Genomic DNA, 24,259 nt, shown 5'->3' on the forward strand with positions numbered 1-24,259 from the left:
AATTACTCAAAGTATTTCCTAACAAAACATAAAATTTTAGCTCAAATTACACTGAAAATTTTAATTTTACCTAGAAAAGCAGTAAAAACTATTCTCCAACAACCTTTGTTGTTATATTGCCGTATTCCTGAAACTTTATTGTTGTTTTTATTATAAAACTGGATAATTAATCCTCTGTGAATACTGAAACATCAGTAAATTGTGCGAATGATATGCAAACACTTGCGTTGTGCTTGTGCGTGATAATAAGGCTTACTTTTATTACACATGCAATCGTTCGATTTTATCGGATCGAATGTGAGACATACGCAATTAAATTTCTTCGATTTATACTCATTAAACGCGCATACAAGTGGTAAAGAACATAAAACATACATAAAATTCTCGACTACTCAGTATTAATGTGCGTATTCATATATTAATAAAATTGACAAGGTGATAAGCTTTTTAAATTCATTATTGTGTCGTACCAATACTAAAAATTAAAAATTAATTTGATTAATAAAGCAAAACACGCGTAAATGAATGTAGATTTATTAATTAATTATTGCTTTTCGAATGCATCGAAATACATCGTTAAAATGCGCAAATTAATATAAAACTAGAGTGTATTAGCGTGAAACGTTTTTACACGCTGAATAAATGAAGCGGGGAATGAATAAAATAAAACGCAGCCGGCCGAATCACGTGTCTGGCGCTTTCGCATTCCGGCAATCGCACGGAACGCGTGTACTTCGCATTCGGCAAAAAATTATTTATCGTAAACGATCGTTTATTCCAACTGGCAGCGCGAGCGCATTTATGAAGCCTTGCGAAGTGCGGAGCAAGTGGCCGGGCCCGAACTTCATTATTCATGGACGACTTCGCAGCTCGAGGAGAGAGAGCGGGCGCGCACTGTGCGCGCATTAATGATATTCGTTGCGCCCACGCGGCAGCGCCGATGTCCGAAGTCGAAGACCGAATCTGAATGCGTGTGTGCGGCCCGAGCGGCCAGCCGGTGCGCGCTACCAGTGCTAGTGTGCATTTAGTTGAAATTGTGCAATCAAGAAAAAAGCTCTAAGCTGGAATTAAATTTGAGCGCGTCGAGGAGGCGCTCCGAAGACAGGAACGACTAAGCTGATTTCGATTGATTTGTTGGGCGATGAGCAGTTGGCTTTTAATGCGGCTGGCATTTGTAAAACATAAAATTTTATTTATTTCGGTTTTTAATGATTTTTTCACTTTTTTACGGAATTGTATAGTTGAGTTTATAGGGTAGCGGTAAAAGTGACTTCCAGGCAGAATTCAGGGCACCGTACGAGGGTAGCGGTAGAGGTGACTCGTGTTCAGAGCACCGTAGAAGGTGGCGGTAAAAGTGACTCGTGTTCAGGGCACCGTACGAGGGTGCCGGTAGAAGTAACTCGTATTCTTGATACCATATGAGGCTAGCGGTATAAGTGACTCCCATTCAGGGCACCGTAGCAGGGCAGCGGTAGAAGTTAATTCCTATTGCTTAGTTTTGATTTAAATTTTATTTTGAATTTTTAATTTTTTTTACATTTTTTTTCTGATCCTCAAATAAATTTGCAAATAGAATATTCTACTTGCACAATCCATTTAATAAACACACAAGAAATGTCGATAATAAGCAACATCGCGTTCACAAACACTAAACTTCAGTAAACAGTAAACAGTAAACACATACTCGCCATACACTTTAGATGCCAAATGCAAAGTGATAAACTATAATGAATATTATAAATGGTGTCTGCATCTCTTTTGTTCCCGGCATGTGGCATTCCAATCGACGATGGCAGATCGACTCGCGTAACTACGAAAATGGAAACTGCCATTACACATCCTTATTACCCCCGGCATTTGCAACGTATGCGAGCGTGGCGTAATGATAGGAAAGAGTTACTTAAAGTTAACGATGTGCTACGTGAGACGTGTGCCACTGCTTGCTTTTCGACGAAATATAAAGTCGCTAAAATTGAGTGGAAACGAAATGGTGCTCGATTATCTGAAATCCAATTTGCGCCGAGGCGTGCAACCTGCAAGTGCGATATTCGTTCGGGAATATCTCCTCAACAGAATTAAATTGAGTGTCGATAGATATTAGGAGGAATTCCATTGATATCTTCTATAATTTCTTAAAAATAATTTCAAAATTAAAAATTTTATTTTTTTCAAATTTAAAACATAATTTATAAACCTACACAATTTGACACTTGACAATCAGAGTCCCATGTCTCCTACAATATGAATTTAATTAGCAATGCACTGCCCCACATGCCACTCCAAAGGTAGGCACAATAAGACATAGATTATCAAGTGGGCCGATGCGTTTTTATCAGCTTTGTTTGTTATACATGTTCCAGTTTAGATTTATTCCGCATCTACATCGGATTCGTGCGTCGTCGCTCGAATTATGATGACAACGGAATGATGCATATGGTATGTACGTGGGCGACAATCGGACTTTATTCACACCTTCTGTCTGTTGGCTGTCCCACGACGGGCTTTTGTCGTGCGTGCGGTATTCGGAGACGGACAGAAGGCGGTCGTCGTCGCGCATCGTAGGGTATTAAATATTGCGCATAAATCTGTTCGTGAACACAACAACAATAAAAAAAGATATTGAAATGAAACGCGGCAATGTTTACGATGCATGGATTTTTAAATTTTTAGTAAAAAAATTTTTTTTTTAAATTTTTAAGTTTAAAAATAAAAATTTTGAGATGCAAGGTTAAATATTATGATATTTATGTATATTGCGTTTTATATTTAACTGTGCGACAGTTATTTGAGCCATTTTCCGAAAAGAAATAAATATCAAGTTTTATTATTTATATTTGACATCGCGAATTGTGTACGGTACACCGAAGCATGTAATTGCAAAATACGATACAAAAACATGACATTCCGGGCTGCACGAAAGCATTAACGCTGAAATAAAATACGAGAGTAGCAGAAATATGACGTCAAATAAAATAATTAGCGGACGTTTACTGCCCTCGATGTGATTTAAAAGTGGTGCACTTGAATATTTTCCAGCGCGTGCAATTACACCAGCGGCGGCTTGCTAATACAAAAACTGCGAATGTAACTCCTCTTTACGCGCGCACAATTTGCATGATTAACGATAGCAAGTGCACCAGCGACTGCACGGCACACGGCGCGATCGATTCGAGTTCATCTTAGCACCGTGCACACGGGGCTAGAGACGTTTGAGCTATCGCGGACGCGAACGCGAACGGAAAACGCTCAACGCACATATTATAAAGATGAATTGCCGTAGATTGCAATTATGTATGCTAATATGTCAATTAGTTGTGTTGTGTGCCATTGTGCGCGCGCTTCTTGTCGACGGTGTTGTTCCCTAAGTGCAATTAGAGTGTAATTACAGCTCGGCGCCTAGGTGGGAAAGCGTTTTGGATGCAGGCAAACGCCGCGCAAACATAATCGATTTTCGAACGTTGAATTATGCGTGGAGGGTAGTGCCGGTTGATGTTCATTGAGTTTAATAACTTCTCGTTACGAGCCAAGGTGGTGATAAGTAGGAAATGTTGTGAACTACATCATTTAATGCACTTTTTGAGGTGGCGGGCTATTTCACCGGCGTAATAAATTGATGTTAGTCTCGGTGGTCGGCGGGCGCAGACGTCGCCAGCGCTTACGAAACTGTCACACACATGCCACCGCGTCTGGGTTCTTGGTATGAGTTATGGGGTTTGTGGGAGAGCAGCGAGGAAAGCAAACAGGTCATGCCTATTATTCTTTTACGACGAAATTAATCAAATCGAAGGTCAAAACAAGATGCGGATAAATACTGATTGCACTGGATATTTTATACAATGTGGTAACACATCAAATTTCATTAAATTTTAAGTTTTACAAGAAATTAGTTTTAAATTTTTAAATTTTTAAATTTTTAATATTTAAAGTTAATTTATTTGCATATTGAAAGACGTGGGCATCAAACGTCATCGAGTTTAATAATTTATATTGTGAGAAGGGCGCGCGCACTATAAGATTATCGGCAATTTACATATAATTGTTCCCAATAAATCAAGAACGCGAATGGTCTTTAAAAATACGCTTGCAAATAAATCTTGGTCTTTTCCTGAAGGTCGGATCGTCTGTCTGCTTTATGAATTAATTTCCACTGCGAGTACTTACGCCAAGACAATGAAATTTCTTATTTGCACCTTGCATGCAAAATAAAATATAACAATATACGAATATCGGATGTGATAAATTGCAATCGCGTATTGAGAATACCACAGGCATCAAATAATAATATGGAATTATTGACTCGAAAAACTAGTATCCATGTGTGCCTGTGCTTGTTAGGCCGCATAATCTCACCAAAGAATATTATGTATATAATAGGGTTGGAGATTATCGGTGGATGAGTGCGTCGAGAATAAAATTCATATAAATGCAATCCGCTTGAATTGACAATACGAAGTGTTTTCATACGATATCTACAATTCCACATACAATCCAAGTATTTTTATGTAGAAACACACCCTGTATATGCAAATGTGTTGCCGATTACAACTCAAAATCCAAGTGCTCTCGCGCATCCTTCATGCATCATATTTTTTTGTCTCATGCGAAGTGGCGAGCGCACAATGAGTAAAAAATGTAAGCTGTGGTGCTCACGCCGCCATTAAAGTTTAACATGACATTGCTTCAAGTCGGGCGCAAAGTGCGGACTTCCCAAGCACTTCAACCCTCTTCAATCTTTGCCATTTTCGGAATAGATTCTTATAAACTCGCAGAGATGGAATGCATAAAAGTTGCAACAAGTCAAAGATTTCACGTGACGATTTCTACGAGTATATCCAGACCGTGTCCGGAAATTGAATAACAAAGTTAGAATCACGTAGATGCATTAAACGTCCGCACATGCGCATCAAAGTGATTTAATTGCACCAATAAATCGATCAGCATCCCTCGAGATTGCTCTCTAAGCCAGCGTTGTGCTCACGGCCATGGATGGGACTAATTAATGTCGGCGCGTGTACGACGCGCTATTAATTAGGCTGACCGATGAGACTATAAATACGACCGCAAGGTGCAACAATAAAATACGAGCACGGCGTAAAAACTCGCGCGTTGATCGATTTACTTAATACGAAATTTATACCAGCGTGCATTTTTACGAATCCGGGCTATTTGAATGAATTACATTCCGTGCTTTGCATAACATGGGCCACTCGAGGCGTTTGTTGCATCGTTTTGTTTTTGTGGACGTTTTCTGAAACGATGCTGCAGGTGAGTCGGCGAGTCGGCCAGGACACACATCACGCTTCATGAAAATAAACACGTCGGTGTGTAGCGCGCTTTTTAACGGGGGCGCGTCGCCGTAACTCAATTTACATATGTCTGGAGTGATTTCCATGAGAATATAATAGTACCGACGACGACATAACCACAAACAAATTTAATCACACTTTATTATGAGGCGAAGATCTTGCTGGAGGTGAATCTTTTGTGGTGTGTTTATTTTCGATTATGTCTTGGAATATTCTTTGTGGGGTTAATTCAAGTGGCTTCTGTTGATTTGTATCAGAAAACAAACATAAATCTAATATTTTATGCAAAATGTCAACATGTGGAGAATTAAAAAATTAATTGAAAGTTAATATTTGTAAAGAAAAACATTTTTATTTAATTTTTAGAGTTCAAACCTTTAATTTTGATGTTTTGTTATTTTTTATATTATTTTCTATTCTTGGAGCTTTTACTTAGACTCCATATTAAATTGCAACTGCATTTTCATCGTCTGAATTTTTTATTATAACGTAATGCAACATATTCCATAAGAAAACATTGTTAAGTATCTTTTGTAGATTCTGAGTCTTCTAAAACTTGATATAATGAGTGTTATCCCAAACATTTTATTCTTACAGCTACATATCATATTTATTATTGATGAATCAGTTTTTAATGATTAATTATCTTTTTGATTATCATCCCGCTGATAAATCAACCGACACACAAGAATACTTACGAGATAAGTACCCAATTAAATCCTCCAATTAAAGCCAAACTTGCCAAGTCATTTTTAGATCTCGTCTGCTTCTTTCCGTCTTTTGTCTGACTGCTGGTTCCCCAACACTCCGTATACGAGATATCATCTCAACTGGAGCACACACAACGTGTACCTATTAGTCTACATCTAAATGAACACGGCGAAGCACTGTGCGATGCACACATCAAGCCGTTCAAAGGCAATAAAGACCTCAAAGCATTACGTTGATAAATAGTGCGGATAACGCGCAACTTTGCATATCAAATGCGACTTTTTCCAAATTGTCATTATGTAGATATATCGATCTCACAACTGGAATAATAAAATTGTACGCGCCATGAGCACACGCGGAGCCATTTGTCATCGTGCTAAAACATTCATCCGCGTGCAGTGTGTGTGCAGCCATTCGGTCGTTATTTATGCGTATCATTCGTGCGCGCTTTATTAATTTGAATTTATTCAAGCCGCGCGCTGTCGCCTAATGGCGCATCGCGTTCATGAAAATCATTTAATTAATACTGAGTTGAGTAAATAGTTGATTTTAAAGTGGATAAACAACAAGAATACACAAAATTTTTAGTTTTTTAGTCATACAATGAATAATCAACATAATTCACAGTAAAATAAAGTTTTTTCAAGATGCACCTCTGTTTTGGCTCACGGCTTGTCGACGGCAAGGCGTCAAGACAACCCACGCAGAAATTAAGTGTAGGTTGATTAGTCTTACATGCTGGCTGTGTGCACTGCACCGGATTCGTTGAGAATGCAGCGCGGTTATAAATGAACTCGCGCAGGGCAGGTACGAGACACAAAAACAGAAATACGAAATAGAAACACGGCACCGTCTGCGCATTATTACACTCGTACTGGCGAGGTGCTATCATCCCATGTTCCCGGTTTTATTGTATACAATTACATGTACTTAATATTTTGAAAAGAATAAGCGAAAAGCTAATAACACGGTGCGCGATGCTAGAAATGGAATCGCGCATATATACGCTGCACACAGAAAATCAAGAATGACCAGGACAATGGAGATGTTATGTAACGCATCAGAAGATGCTCATGGACCACCTTGCAATGCCTACACAATATCAACGAGTGTGGGATCGTCATGAACTAGGTGGCGCCTCAGCAATTATTTTATTCCTTCACGTTTAAAACCATTTTTAAAATAATTTTTATATTGTTGTTGTATAATATATTTAATACTAGCTGTTGCCCGCGACTTCGTTCCGGCAGTGTTTAATAAAAATGTAATTCGTTTTTACTCTCTTGTCCTAGACATACTCGTAGTAAGAGTCAATTCTATCAATAAGATTAGCAATTTTAATTTAAAGAAATTATGCATATAAAGTTTTGTCAATAATGCACTTCAGCGCGCCATCTCGAATTCGACTATTTAACTATAAATATGATTGAATCTCAATGTCAAATTTTATTCAATAGAAAAGAGCTGTTTTGAGGATTTTCCCGGCAATTATTCGAATTTTTCTCACCTTTTAAACCTTCCCTAGACCTCCACGAATAATTCAAGACCAAGATAAGATAAATGCGTTCAGCCGTTCTCGAGTTTTAGCGAGACCAACGAACAGCAATTCATTTATATATATATATATATATATAGATGAATAAAGATTGACGTGACTTTGTTGTGTGCATGAAGTAAAGATTTAAAATTGTTTCACGCATGATGTAAATTTCCACAACATTACCCATTTGAGTTTTCTCAAGATTAAATACATTTATAAATTCATGGTATCTTAAGTTGTCTGAACTAGATATTAAAAACACACCATAAGAAGAAAATGAAAACTTCTTGCAATGCGCCTTGGAATTTTCATAGTTTTGCAGCCTCGGAAAAGAAAATTGCTCTCTGCTATTAAAATGATAAACACATTATATTACTTACGTTCTGCTATCTGCTGCACCACGCAGAAAAAGTTCTAATTAATGTTGGGAACTTTATGCGTTTTTTTAAATTTCAATTAGTATCTGGCCTAGCTGAATTTCTGAATAAACTTGAAAAGTTTGTTGATTAAATTTAAAGTTATGTGTCTTGAATTTTCCGCCGTATAAAATTTTATTTTAAAATTATTATGTTTTATAATTATTATTAAAGCTAAAATAATAGCATGTAAGCTTGTAATCAATAGAGATCAGCTCCTCTTCCATTTTCGTCGCTTCTTCACCGCGACTTACACTGTCGCCGCGACTGCGACGTTTTCTCAATAAACAAAACTTTATTCACAGCGGCATGCAGCGCCAATGGCAATTGGGATAGAATTTCATTAGGTAAACATTGGCTATTTATTTACTGTCACATTCGAATAAAACGCGCCGGGCTAATACAAGAAGCAGGCGTGAGTGTGTAGCGCAACCGTCGTTAAGCAGAATGTCAAAAAGCAAATCTTTGCTTTGAAGCCGTGCTGCCTATTTCCACATCTTAAACAAGCACGAATTTCGTTTCACTATTTAGTTAGCGCACTTGTGCTCATACTCCGGCTCGTAACGTATTCGCGCGTTCTACACGCATGTAGTATACTCGTATGTCGGATGAAATCTAAGGCAAAGAGACGTCGGCGGCCTGGCGGCTTTAAGCCCAACAGAAATACACAATAATTCACATTTACCATTACCATTGCTTGTGTCAGCACCGCGCATAAAGCCGCCCGTGGAGGAGACGCTTTAATAATACCAATTTGAAAGGATTCGATAATAATTATTAAGTGCCAGCTGCGGGTACAATTTCATTACGTGCAAGCCTTAAAGTACGATTCATTCGCGAATAATATTAATCCTTATGTTCGTGTACAATTAAAATTAATCCAATTAGTGATTTTATTGGGTACTGACTGAATTGTTTGAGGCAATTTTCATTTTTTTTACAAATCTACACAGACGACAAGATTTCTACATTCTAATCGCATTAAATTTATTAATAGCTCAAAATTTAGCTTCCAATTGATGTTATCCTGTCGGCTATTAACAAAATTTTTATTTTTATTCAATTTTATCTATTTTTCTGCACTATAATACTTTGTAGTCAGTAGTCACGAGCAAACAAAATAAATATATGCCATGTTAGATCTCATGGCACGAAGTAGACTGAATCCCGCAATAACATACACTGGAAGTGTATATAATCAGAAAGGAAACTCTTGTAACATTTGTTTATTGTCCAATTTTGCGCCGGTGACTGCAGGACATCAACGTACTAACAGAATACGTAATGCGTCGGGAACGGCGGACGAGACGACCGACACTAAAGTCGTTGTCATAGCGCGCTACAAAGTTGATCCGAGTGGAAAAGCTCGGAAGTTGCTTTAATGTCCGCGCAGGACACGGGATCCTTCCCATCTGCGAACGCATTTCATACGCCAAACTAAAATTTTATTTAAATTAAGCCGCGCGTAAAAGTAAAAGAATATACATCCCGAAGCACATTACTCTTTTTTACTCGGCTAATATATTTAATACTCTCACGAGTTTTCATCTAGGCAATTTTAATAGAATTTGAAGTATAGAGTAGGCAAGTTGCCAAGTATGATAAATAGATTATAGATACAATGTATTCGTATGTAATATTATACTACGACGTATTAAAAACTTAAAAAATAATTTTTGTTAATTAATTTTAATTATTGCGATAATTAGCTAAGTTTATCATTGTGAAGGTTATAACAAACACTTTCCACTTAAAGACCTGTCGGATAAAGGAAATTTCGCGAGTCTGGCGTGGAAATAACGCGGCCAAACGAAGAGACGCTTTACATCTAATTGTCTTTTGTTCTGAGATGCCGTGTGACGTTTATTAAAGTTTATTTGCAAATTCCATAGCAATAAGTAATAAACGCGGCCATTGTTGTAAGTGCCTCTGAGAAAAACTCCGCCGCATCTGCGCGCGCGGATATTCTCGGAATGCTGAAATTTATTAGGTTTCTGCATTTTCTGCGGCGTTCTATTCGACTATTTGCCTTTGCGCACATTGTTCATACAACATGATGTTCGCTCATAAATATGAACTGGGCGTTTTATTACGTGCTCTCTAAGACTGCACCATGCACATCGTCTTAATGTATGACAATTTGCAAACTTGTAATTTATTAAACAAATAAATTTACACAAATAAAATTTTCCATAAACAAAACCCGAAAATTGATGAAATATTTAATACACAACCCACTATAGATTATTATTTGATTTGTCATCAACATTCTGTGATTCCTAAGCATTTAAGCGCACCAAAAATTCAACTTAATTAAATTTGATGCATAGATGCCCACATGGGATTAAATTCTCAGTGAATGTCAATTCGATAAGTAGAAATTCAATTACATATAATAAAATGCCCGGTGTGACACTAATCTGGAGTTTCCTACATGTGTAAATAGAGATTAGCGCCCCAGTCGAGTTTCTAGTCGCGATTCAGCACTTTCAATAACTAGAAACGAATTAATCAAGTTAAGTAGTCCGATCGTTGCACAAGTTTACAACGCACATGCATAATATTCCAGGAACACGGCATCGTATTTATGATTATGCAACCCAGCTCTCTATGTGCTTTTATTTTCTAGGTTATGTCGCGCTGATAATTCGCCGTATATAAATGATATTAATTTTATGCATTGTCGCGCATCGATTTTAGCTTCTGGTGTTTCAGTCGAGTACTCACGCAGATGTTGTGTGTATTTTTTTGTATTTGAAGTATGACAAGCATGAAATGAAAGCATCTGATACGCTCATCATGAAAAAACGCGCCAATCCGTTGCTATTGCTTTTTATTGCTACATATACAACACGTAGACTTGATATTATTTTACAGGACGCTGTCCGATATCATTAACACCTACCTGATAAATGCCAGACTAATGTTACTGTTACCCAGCGTAATGCTGTACCTCGATGTGATTACATTATTATACTGATCATTAGAAAAATTCAATGAATATTTAAGCATAGAGAAAACGTGTTATATTATTACATCGTTGCATCACGAGTGTTTGCATTTGTTGCATGAGTAAGTGGTCGTTTTTAGCACATCTATTAAATAATGCTTGATTGTTGATGTTAATTGTTTTGCTGAATATGGTTTGTGAGGTTTGAGAAGGGGAAATTTATTTGTGTATGCAAATTTAATAAAATTTCTTTAGCGGTGAAGAATACTCACAAGCAGTGTTTGAATCGAGACAACAAGAATTACAATGTAATCAAACACTGCTGTTCAGCGGCAAAGCTAACAAAGAGGTACATATGTCGTCGCGAAAAGCTATTAAAATGTTTAATTTATTAGCAATTTAAGCCTTTGTGAAAGAGGTTATCAATCTTCATTTACAAATTAAAATAAATGAAATTATTAACAAGAATTGTAAACAAAACACCTTACCAGCGACACTTTAGCAAAATTAATTGTATAGTTTCTTAGAATTATTGCTTAGAACTATTGTTTTATTTGTATGCTTGTTGTTTAACGTCAAATTGATTTATTCTAAGATAAAAAAAAGTTTCATGATTCTTAACAATATGTAAAGAATATCACTTTATTCCATTGTTTTATTCAATACTTGTTTGAATTTAATCCCATTCCAATTTAGGACTTTTCTCTTGTAACATATCGATAGCATTGATAACCGGGTGACATCCAACGTGAAATCATAAAAGGAATCCACCAGCGCGATTGCCAAGAATGCGGGCCGTCGTGCGTTCGATTTCGTTAGTTGGTACGTGAACGACTTTATAACAAGGAGTGGCCCGCCGGTAATGCGTGCGGTAATAAAACACCGGAGTCATGTCAACCGATCGTACTTACCTGCGGAGGAAAATATAAAGATAAACAAATGAAACGGATGGCAAACGAATGGTTGTCAAGGCGTTGTCAGACGACGCAAGGTGTCTGTAATAGCGCGCGACGATCATGATAAACTAATTCCCTTCTCGTGTAAAACGAACGAAAAGAAGTTTTAATCGATAGATTAAAGCGCGACTGCTCGGATATGAAATTGCGGCCCATCTTGGGCGGACCGCAGCGCGTCGCTTCTCACACTCCCACGCTAGCCATTGTGAGAAAAAATCCGTCGCCGGACCGGGCAATAAATATTGAATCTACTGACAAAAGTTTGGGATTCAGAAGTTTCGAGTGTTATTATGGCAATTTAACCCGTAATCAAATCACTCCAACGCAGTTAATATTCGGGCATAAAGATATGACTCATGGACTGTCTCAGGAATAATATACACGTGAAAAGAAATATTATTAAGTACAGCATTATAATTTTGAATAAAATTTGATTGTATCTAAATTATTAGTCAAAATATACCGAAATGAAATGAAAACAATTTTCAATATCTAAATTAAAGCGGAATTATGGTAAACGGAAGAAGAAAATCAATATGGTTATAATTAATCATTCGAAACTGGACGGAATATAAATCTAAATTAAAGAGCATTATGCTGTATAGTGGCCATGACAAATGTTATTCTGAAATTGGCTTTTCACATCAAGTTTTCGGTATTATATATAGTTTTCACACTTTGGTTACATTGAAAGCTTACGGATTGATTTTCCGTTACTAAGTACTTTGCTTATTGACGACTGACAATTGAGGAATTTGTTATAAATTATTTAACATTACGCCTGCCAACCTTCCAGGTATTAGTTTGAAATTAGCAGACTTGCAATTAAATCGGTTCATTATTAAGCAGTTAATTACGATAATTGCGCGCAAGGCAAACGCAAAATTTCGTTTGTTTTAATTTTTTAATTATTTATTTTATTTGATTACATCCCAAATAAGACAAATTATATATCAACATTAGATTTACTGACTAAATCAATCGTTTCGCACATGAGTCCGCACTCAAAACGATTGTGGTGCGACAAGATTCGGATAAACGCGTGAAATTTATCAAATACCACGTGGACACGTTCAATATGCGTGCATATTGAATTTTCAACACATAAGCAAACATTTAAACTGCACAGCAATAAAATCACCAACAAATATTTCAAACATATTTCTTCTCTATTACTATGCGCTGCAAATATCTTATTCAATTTTATTCATGAGCCGCATGCTCGAAGTACGAATGTCCTTTGCTGGAGCAATGTGTATAGTACTCGGATGTGTTCCAAGCTTCGGTTTTAACGTTTACGAAGTGGTGTGGAGCGCTTTCACGTTGCGTCCATCGCCGGCGCATAAACGGTTTATCCCAATCAGGAATGGCTGTGTTTTCGATTGTGCAAATAAATTGCCGTAAACCGGTTTCGGTGGGCGGCTTAATTATATCGAAAATTAAATTGAAGCCGATACGCGGCATGCAATTTTGTTGTCACATTCAGGGATGTGCCGAATTAGTGCAGCCATCACAATTAAATCAATAGAAACATTTTTGTGCCCGCGACCTGTGGCAACAACGCGTCCTGTTCCATTCGCTAGCGCAAAGCGGTTTATTACTATCACTTAGCATTTAAATTTTATTTGATAGGAATTTACCAGCAATAAAGTCAATCAAATATATTTCTGTTTAAATTCATCATTGTAGCATGAACAAAATTACATTAAAATAGTATTTTATTCATCAAACAAGTAGAATAGTTTTTCTTGGTGATTGTCATTCGTTATACCACTGGAAATAAATCGCTGGCGTCAATATCCTTGTCGAAATTCAGTGCTGCGACCCTTGACGAACATGTACGTATGTAATTCTATCGGAGCAAACCAACAAACAATGCAATAAACCTGTTCCACACATTTTTCACGCGCAATCGCTTTTGTTGCGCCGTTTTATGCTGTCTAAACGCATGTCTGCCGGACAATGCGATGAAATAGTATTCCGTGCGGCGCACTTTGAAGCAATGATAAATTCGACCATCCGCTGATGTATGCAGAATCCATACGACGTGCGCATGCGGTGATATATTGTGCTCTGCCAAACTAGTCAAACTCAAAATTAAATTTCCATCCATCAACTTAAAACCATTACAAAATCACAAAAAAAATCCACTCTTGTTTAAACATTTTACATCACATAAATCTAGTGTAATATTGTATTTGGATAAAACACAGAATATTATTTTGTGTTGTATAATGCATTATCACGTCAACATTAAACAAGAAATGCCAATTAAATTTTGATGTACAATAATAAAGCTGGTAGAAACCGATATTGGATATGAGACATATGTTCCTCAAAATATCTTGATGACTAGATTTAGGCGCTCGACGATGTTGATAGGCTTTCATGGCTTGTATACGTCCATCAATAATCTAACATCGGGGACGCATTTCCGACAATGTTACGCTCGCTTTTGCCCCACTGAGATTGTCGTGTTATGTAAAGTAGGTGTGTACACCTACGCCGGACAAACCTGTCGGTCTCTGACGATCACCCCCCTTCATTATCGTATATTATCGTTCCATTTACCGCGCATTTGTCATACACGTCCACAAAACCACGTTCCTTAAATTATGCTGCGCGTAAAGTGCATTTACATAGAAATGCGTTTTCGTATAATTTCAACATTTTATTATGCTCGATATTTTATTAGAAATTTAGAAAGAGCGTGCGGCATGTGTAACAATACACGGCCCACCGGGGTGTAGTCGGTGTAATGGTTTTGCCCGTTAAATATTTCTGATATTTTTTATGTCGCTGCTTGGGGAGAGGATATGATGAAGGCGGAGGAGTCACAGTACGCAGTTAGAGCACGATTCGACTCTGTGAACACATACCCACATCGCAAAGTATTACCTATTTACGGCAGATGTCAGATTTAATATATTCATAAGGAAGGACGACATTGTGCATTGTGGAAGAAAATTAACATTATTTGTGAGGCTTATGAGGCACACGACTTACATCTACAATCACAATAACAACATAAATTTAAATTATATAATATTTGCAGGGTAGGTAAAGAAATTTTCAATATAAACGCTATTAAAAGTGAAAGTATAATAGAAAAAGCAAAAATAATTGAGAATTTAATATTTTTTATGGAAATTTTATAAAAAAATTAAAATTATAATATTGATCCATTGTATTATCAAAAGAACAAAATATTTTATATGTCTGCAGTTAGTAGCACTCTTTTGCAGCGCATAATACAGGACAGTAACATTCTGGACCTTCCTATAGCAAATGAATAATTGAGAATGTTTGCTTTGTTTTGCTTTGTGGAAAACAAAGAATTTCAAAATGCGAAATAGGGCAACTTGACACATGACCGGGGAGCATGAGAAATGAATCAATTTCGTTGGGACACGAAAAACAAATGGATGCAGATTAAAAACGAGTACAACATACAGAAACAATTTTATAAAGTAAATAGTAAATCAAATCAATATTTAATAATATTTTTATTCTTCTTTTGAATATATTTTCATATGCAAACATACAATACATTAATGTTTTAGCACTTGTACTAAAACAACCCCTAACTTAATGTATTGCACATTTTACTGTTTGAACATAAACGTAATAATGATAATTAATTTCGTTGACGACAGTCGAGAGTGTCAACATATCCAACAACTTATTGAAACTTTCAAGTCAGTTACTTACGCAAGTATTCGTTGAAATTGCCTTGGATGTAATGTGCATGCGCCGGGCAAAGTTAAAATCTGAGTTATATTAATGTAACTCGAACAATTCGCATTATTTGTTGAACGTTTGGCACAAAGGCACCCCGAGAGCACATTAATAGCGACTCACATGCGTCGATGGCATTCGAGCGCGTTTGCTTCTGATTGGGAAACTGAAGAGTGTCGTAAATAACTCCACTCGTAATCGTGAAGAGGACTTTTTATGTCTCCGGCCGGCGCCGCACACTTCGTCGTTTCATTTGAACGAACATCGAACCCACCTTATTGTACGTCTATTGTAACCATAGTAACAGTTGACTGTCGTTTCATTTCGCTTTGTTAGTTCTTATCAGCAACGGCGCGATGGTGCTCTTACGCTCCCCATCGCCGCAGCCGCCTTCGGCTGATGCACACACGTGCGCGTGAGGTGGCTGCGGTGATTGCATTGTTCCTGCTTGCTTTGTACTCGCTGTCGACCAGTGGAGGCTGCACTCTTGATCTTTGCATCCTGCACCTCTAAATATCTTCGCGGCGTGATAATTAAAATTGCATAAAACGGTCTAATTTATTATTCAATTTCCGTCGAAGCGTCGGCGTCGAGCGGGCAATGAAATTGCAAAAATAATCTACACCGAGATGCGCATGTAGGTGATGTGTACGTGCCTCGTCGGCGGATTTGTACCGCGCGGCCGATGCTGCTGCATCATTAAACCCCAGTTTTGCCGAACGCCGGCGGGGTGAAATGCTTCGGGAACTCGTAAAAAAAGTTGTTTCCGGCCGGCGGCGGGCGCGCGCCATAACTCGGTTACAAGGATGCGACGGCAGCGGCGGTTCACTTTTCCGATATCGTCGGAATCGTCGGAAAAAGCAACTGGGAGTAACGAGAATTCAAGGAAATTTTAACCGGCGGAGACGTCATTGAATCCATTCGTTAATAATTGATCCGAATGCCGGTTCGTTCCGATCGACGACGATTTCCTGCAGGCGTACACGCGCGCAATAGTGCAGGAATACGCGGCGGGCGCCCTTGCCGCCGCGAGCCGAATGCGAAAGTTTCCATTTTCGCAAATTAATTTACGCAGCACATGCGATACCAGCGATTATTAACGAACAATGACAATGCGAGCGGAGCGGTGTACGGGCATAATTAAAAGTGCTAGTTCTCGAGAGCGGAAAGCGGAGCAAAGCAAAATTAAGGCGAATTAACTCACAAGAAACGTATTACAATGTTAAACGGTATCGAAATTTGCAATTTGCGAGAGGGATGATTAAAAAGATTTTGCACAGAACATTTACTTGTTTCAACTATTTCATGCAATTATTTCTGTTAAAACTTATTTCACAATTGTTTGAAATTTGTATGTATTCTACAGTAAAAATTCATTTTAATTAATTAAGCTTTACAGAAAAGAATAACAAATTTATTCATTTGAAAAAATATTAAACAAGTCTTATATGTTACGAATTGCTTAGATGTAAGCTCAGTAATATATTGATTAGCGTATGTTATTGACTGTGCAATCGGATATTGTGAGTTCAAAGTATGTCATCACACACTGCGATTGACAGGTTAATATTTAAAAAGTCGTAACTGGAACGCTGCCAGTCAAGCGCACAAGCAATGTTAACAAGATTTAGAAAATATTTAACAAAGTTTCAATAATTATTTAAGTTCAAGTTTATTTTTAGAACAAAAAGTCCGCATTTAACAAAAATAATCTTAATGTTTAGCCTTTACCTATATGTTGCAACTTATTTCCTCACTATAAACTCTTGATGGTGTTGACTTGACCTATTGAACTTATAATATGTTGGTTGTTAAGTTAAAGTTAGAAGCAACACTATCCAGAAGTATTTACATGCCTCTATAATTTTTCCCTAGGTTGTTATATGTTTATTTAGTTTTGTATTAATAGAACCACATGTCGAATAATTAATCATAAAATTATATCTGAATCAGTGAAAGCCGATCTGTTGCGTTAATGACATTTTAATGACAATAATTTGACACGACAAACAGACGGGCGATACACACTGAACTGATACATTCTTCCGGGTCGATTCTAAGCAGAATTGAAAGTAATAAATATCCGGGCGCCGTTGTATTGTTTCGTGCCACATCATTATTTTCCACGTCAAAATATTTCAGTTAATGAATTGAAAAAGCGCTCGCAAATGCGAATTTTGTTCTCTTTGCTATTCTCGTGGTTGGACAACGTTTTGATATTGTGGAGGATCGCAATCTGCTGGAGCGCGTGAGCGAATCCACGGGCTTTGCAATCTGCGGCGACTACTTTTAATAAGATTTGCGAAAACTTTTATTGCGCTAGATGTTTTCGACCGATGGTGGGATGATTCCGCCCGTCGTATCTGTACGCAAGTTTCGAGTTGCCGCCAGTTTTCTTCCTTGGTTTCTATTATTACTCTTAGCGAGAGTTTGCAAATCGAGAGCCTTTTATAATCTCGTACTTGCGCTGAAATGCAAATAGATCAAATTATACACACTTCGTATAATTATAAGATCATTTTAACTTAGGAATAACAGCGCAAAGTAAATATTTTTTGTTTTAATTAGTTATTAAATAATATTCTACTGAGTAGAATTATGTGAATGCGCCGGGCAAAAATAAATCATCCAGTGAAAAACTCTACCAAATCTAAGTATATGTACCAATAAAATAAGTAAACAAAATTAAATATATAGACGTCGAGTAATAAGCACGCGCACGTTTATTTCTTCTCAGTGGCATTTGCGGAAGTAAGTCATAAATTAGCAAGAACGCGACGCTTGATGTTCGGCATGTCTGCGCCGACGAGCGCGCAAACCGTGTGCCGGCTGCGTGCCGCCTCAACAACGGTGTCAGTGTCCCGCGAACTCTTCTGGTGGCAGCATGTTCCATCGAAAATCGTAGTGCCGGTTTGTGATACGATACGTGCACGTGTTTCTTGTCCAGGAGTACCGATTAACACTTCTGCTTCACGTCGCAAATAAATCTCTTAAACTTCTTATCACGTAATAAAAATTGTTTTTTTCTAAAATTAATCTTTTATAATTATTAAATTAATACTTAGTGTTTTCAAGATAATGTTTGGGTGAGTATTTCTTTAATTATGAAAACTATTTATAAAAATAAAATCAGAAACTCTGTTTTAATTAATTACATCTTTGTAAGCACTTTCAAAGAGAGGGTTTTTACTTTGTAGTTTGTTTGCGTGGAGGCGCCGGGCAAGTATAAATTGCATTACGGCATAAAATAATTCCCGCTGCAGTATTAGATAATTGAGACAATCGTGCTTACAAAAAAAAGATAGCATTTATTTTAAATACCCTTGCATCCTCGGTGGGTTGCCGGCACGTCCGTGCGAAATTAATTTTAACGACATCAACATTACATGTAATCGACTATTGTTGCCGCATCTCACCTGAATCCACCCGGTTGCGAAATTAAATTCCGGACGCTGTGGGTGCATTGTTCGAACGTAATTACTTAAACATTTAGATCGTGCGCACAAAAAAGCAACTTTTAAAAAGGAATGTAAACGAATTTGGGCAAAGAAAAACACCGAGAAGCGGAGGGCTGCGCGGACGCTGCAAAAATAAATCCACCACCGGATCTCGGAATTAGTTGTAGGAAAGTATACTAAAAAGGTCCTCTGGGCGTCCATTTTAAATGTACCTGAGGTGCTTCACTACCCGATTACCACACAAAATTCCGCACCAAAGCACTGGCATTCATTTATTCGCGTAACAGCGACTATTCTGTATTTTCGCGTTGATCCAAGTCCGCGTGCGCCACTGTTTTATTTTCGGATTTAGGCTTTACATACGCCGCTGCGTAAAATTAAACGGGGTTGTTCATTTATCACATTCAGCGAGAAACGAAACTATCCAAACAGTAAAACGTGCTGTTCATGACTGAAATAATTATTATACAATGCGCGGCTTTTATCTGAATTATTTTTACTGCGGTTCTTAAACGATTGTTACGTATATGTTTGCAATTTTGACAATCCGCGAGGGCTTAATTTATGAATTCAAATTAAAGTGGATCAATAACTCATCAAATAAATGCCACAATACGCTGGGATTAAGCATTTTCGACAATAACAATGTAAATCATGGCATTCATTTGCATTTGCATAGTTTATTGGATTTGAAAATTAATTAAATAATTATGATTATTGCTTTTAATTAATTTGTCTGAACCTAACTTTAACCATAAACAATATGAAATTATGTTTCCATTTCTATATTTTCAAAAATTTAAAGGAAGATGTTTTAACTAGAAAAAGTAAAGAAATTATCTTTTTATGGCGTGAGTTATGTTTTAACAGAAGAAAATGTCGCCGGATTATTTTTGCATCCTTGGGATTTTACTGTGAAAACTGCAACATGTATCAAAACAAATCGTAAATTCTCAACTCCGCTAGTTTAGTATTATAAAATTTCGAGAAGAAAGCACGTTATGTTTTAAGTACGGAACTGAAAACAAAGTGTTTGATAAAAATGCAAATTAAGACTTTTACATCATTAAATAATCTCATATTTATAATAAAATAGTAATTTGTACTGAAGTATGTTCAATTTGCATGTAAAATTATATTCAAGACCCAATATGTTGCAAACAGTTGTTTATGTCAAAATTATTGTGACACTCTGTAACAATAATAAAATACAACTCTCTTTTAAATCTTCGCCGTGCTGAAAAGCACTCCGCATTTAAATGCGCCATGAATCTAAAATGTAAAAGCTCTGCTCTAATCCTGCAGACAGCAGAATTCATATTTAAGTCCCTGCGTTGCGTAAAATACGAACACATATCTCGTTTTCTCATTTTTGTTATATACGCTGCTAAATACGAGATTACCTGACGTAGGCTTGTTATGTTCACAATTAGATTTAATTTACGATTATTCCTTTATCTAATGCTGGGGCTTTCCTTTACTGAACAAGTAATTGATTAAAAGAGGTAGCTTTACTCACATTTTCGTAAATAGTTACAGAATAATTTATAATTTTATTTAATAATAAAACATTAATTCTATTCTGTGGTTATTAAATTTAATTAATGTTTTTTCATTGTTTCAGGTTCGTTACAATTAAAACAGTGCTAATAAATAACCACATAAACTTGACTAAAACATAAATTACTAAAAAACAAAATAATGATTAATTCTTCTAATATAACCATCGCCTTAAATGCCCTAAATGTTGGTACCGTTTAACCCTTGCCCGAGTAATGGTCACCGACACGAGCGAACATGCATATGAAACGCGCGCGAATAACACCCCCAATGGCAGCGCGTACGGCTACTATGAAACGCATCCGACACTGCCGTCCGACTACAATTACTACGCGAACAAAAACGGCCGATCGACAAACATAATGATGCACAACAATGGCACCCACGCACCGAACAACTTTGTTATGTCGTACGGTGTGTACTACGAGGACGACGGCGGTTTTGCATCGCCACATCCGCCACAGGCTGCAGCACACACCGGCGTCGTCGTCAACGCCGCCGGCAACGCAACCGCCGTGCGGCCGGAGCGGGTGGCCGCGACTTGTGTCGCTGACCACGGCGACGGTGAGACAGCTTGCGGGTGGTGTATATCCACAACCGCCTCGCCTTCTGATGGTGACGGCTGGTTACCGTGCTGCAGGCCAATCATCCTCGTCGTCATTCTCGTCCTGCTAATCGTGGTATTCGTCCTAGTTTCTGGCATACTGATTTACATTAACTGTACGTCCATTGAAATGTATGTTTGCGCATGATTGTATTGGTGTGTATAAATTATTGCTTCATTTTATCATGTTATTATTCTTGTTGTTATTGGAGTTTATTTTTGTTTGCTTATGTTTTTTAATTGGTTAAATGTCGGGATATTTACCTTTAATTTAAAATCCATTAGTTTTGAATATGAACTCAACATTTTGTTTACAAAAATTAATTTATTTCGAAATAAAATAAAAATATTAGCATTGATTTTATAGATTTTATAACAAATTACATATTTTGTAAGGTAGTTTCAAGAAGAGAAAATATTTTTATAAATGTTGACTATAGGTGCGAGTTATTATTTTATTTCTGTGAAGTTTTTAATTAAAACGCGACATTGGTACACGGAAATATTTTTCTATGGTTTTTAACTTGTTATTTCAAAACGTGGTTATAAATATTTGATGCGCTGGTAACGTTAATTAAAATGCATCTTTGTTGATACATAAAGTAGAAATTATTTTGTACAAATTCAACAACCTAGTTTCGATTTATGCATGTTATATTTCGTATTAATTTTAAATTAATTACAAACATTTATTTGATAGTATCTAAACATTTTAATATAACATTAAATTTATATCAGGAAATTGATTCAAAAACATTTTAGATTATTCTTGGAATACTCGTATGTCATTGATAAATATTGATAAATTCTGATAATAATTGCATTGATATAGTTGCCGACCTTTTATCACCTGAGAATGATACTTAACTTTATCATAACGATGGATTAATTAATAGAGAAATTGGAATTTATTAAAATTAGTTTTTCTAGAAGTACTTGACTCATCCAGAGTGTTTTCCGTTTATTTAATCCATTATTATCCAAAAAATACTGAGTGCCATTCAAATGCAAAATTAGTACCTACGTAGATAACATGTGAATCATATTACAATAGAATCTACTGATAAGAATAATCAATAAGCCCAAGGTTTACAATACATGCTCATTACTTGCACTCGCCGTGGGACTTCCGGGAAATAGCTTCCCATTAATATTTTCCACGAAACAAATGTCCCAGTGACATTACATGCACGGTCTTCAGACCTTCGCTGATTCCGGGCACAATTTACCGACTTCTTCGATTGACTACTTATTGATCAGATTTAGCAAGCGCAATCGCACGAAATAAACGCCGTTGTTGAATTAACTATAGATTACACAAAGCTTCTAGTACTCTACTCGTAGTTGCTTTGATGGCAAATGCAATAGCCGACCCAGTTGTTTGAAACATGCTCTCAGTACCAACCGAACGCAACTATTCAGATAGGAAGATAATGGTCTAATTTGTCATTCGTATCTAGGCATCATCAGCAATTAAGTTTGCATCTTCATTAAGGATTTCGGGAATGTCCAAGTGCACACTTTGGATTAAGTTGTTGTTTTTGTTGTTGTTGCTGCTCTGTTTGTTTGCACTCTAGTTCTGACCCTAAGATTCAGTTACTTAAATAAATACGAAGTAATTTAAGATGGTAATCTTTTTTACATGTAATCTTAAACTACGAGTACAAGAAATTAATTCTATAGCTTTTAAAATTTGTATAATTTTATACCCCGGAGATTAAAAAACTTTGAAATTACATTGGCATCAATGTCGTCTACAATATTTTAAAGTTCTACATCTAGTATTTAATATTTTAAGAAGAAACATGCAGCTAGGAAAAAATAAGTAGATGCAGCAAAAAATAGCCATGATTATGTGCATTTCCACATGAAACACCAACTTTCGTTTGGGTTCTTCTAATTTGAAGTGCCCCGAAGGCAAGCAGGCGTACCAAGAGAAAACACCTGTCACGGTCGCTCACATTACAAGTCGTGCTCGGCACTTGCTGCGTGATATTGCGCCAGCAGAGGAGAAGGCGCCGGTTTGCAAATATTCCCGCCCCGTTTGCAGTGCGCTTTTCCTTGCCGCATTCACTAGTGGCACGCCGCTCCCGCCATGAATCATACACACATCTTCTGCGCTCGAGGCATGCTTGCGCAGGCACATTTCTTCTTGACGGAAAAAAAGATGTTAGAATTCGATACATAAATAAAATTTTAATTTTGCATTATTTCCAATAGCATATTTTATAGAGAATTGTCCGTAGATTAACACTCTGCGATTCGTTCCTTGTTATCTCTTTTAGTTTCCGAAATATTCGCAATTGAAATAAAACGTCAAAAATTAAAAAATTGCCATTTTTAGCAATTTCAGTTGCGTTTTTAGACCTTTTATTCCATTAAATTAAATTATTTTAAATTTTAAACTGATTGAGAATTTTCCATTCTTCCATAATCTACAATTTTCTGGTTGCTATCTTTTTTAGTTTAAAAGATATTCACTGTCAAAAATCGTGAAAAAATATTATCAAGCATTTTCTAGATTTTCAATTTTTGTCCGTCTTGCCTGTTTCTGAAAAGCGACCCATGAAGAGTGAATAATTAAGCACATCAGCGTCGCGGTGAGGGCGGCAAAGTGTGTATAAAATCAGACGTGGTGCATGCATGCACAAAGGCCTATTAGGAAATAAATTAGTTCGACGTTAGTTATAAAGCTGCAAACGCTACAAGTTTTTGCAGTTCACTGCGAATCGATCGCTGCGCTGCGAGAATACATCGTCAGAGGTTCACTCCCCGCACTTCTGCATTTGTTATGCATTTAAGCTTTATTAAATTGCCGCTTGGCGAGAAATTAGCACTAAAACACGATTTATTTGTAATGGTATTAGCCACATCTCAATTCATCCTAATCGTACGGCATTGAAAGAATATTGTTTAATTTGAATATGATAGGATTACAATAGCTTCGGGAATAAATACACAGCGTTTGCAGACAATTAGATATACACGTAATTAAAACCGAAGTTGGAATCCGCAGTAAT

At 36.8% G+C, this 24,259-nt stretch overlaps 1 protein-coding gene across 6 annotated transcripts in view; it reads left to right on the forward strand.

Annotated features, from left to right (window-relative positions):
* Positions 1–24,259, forward strand: part of LOC135797306 (agrin-like) — a 48,922-nt gene that overhangs the window by 2,972 nt on the left and 21,691 nt on the right. The window contains exons 1-2 of one of the 6 annotated variants that reach the window (XM_065309584.1): positions 15,334–15,349; positions 20,700–21,355. The exons of 4 other annotated variants lie outside the window; for them this stretch is intronic. In XM_065309584.1, coding sequence (XP_065165656.1) covers positions 20,851–21,355 — 505 coding nt within the window. In that variant the 5' untranslated portion in view covers positions 15,334–15,349; positions 20,700–20,850. Of the gene's footprint in view, positions 1–15,333; positions 15,350–20,699; positions 21,356–24,259 lie in introns of those variants that run through there. One more of the 6 variants, XM_065309583.1, reaches the window with a different exon arrangement.

This window comes from Atheta coriaria, unplaced genomic scaffold (assembly GCF_025399875.1).
Source record: "Atheta coriaria isolate IRGN ID8LTWV9N9 unplaced genomic scaffold, Caltech_Dcor_3.1 hic_scaffold_8_pilon, whole genome shotgun sequence".
Lineage (NCBI taxonomy): Eukaryota > Metazoa > Arthropoda > Insecta > Coleoptera > Staphylinidae > Dalotia > Dalotia coriaria.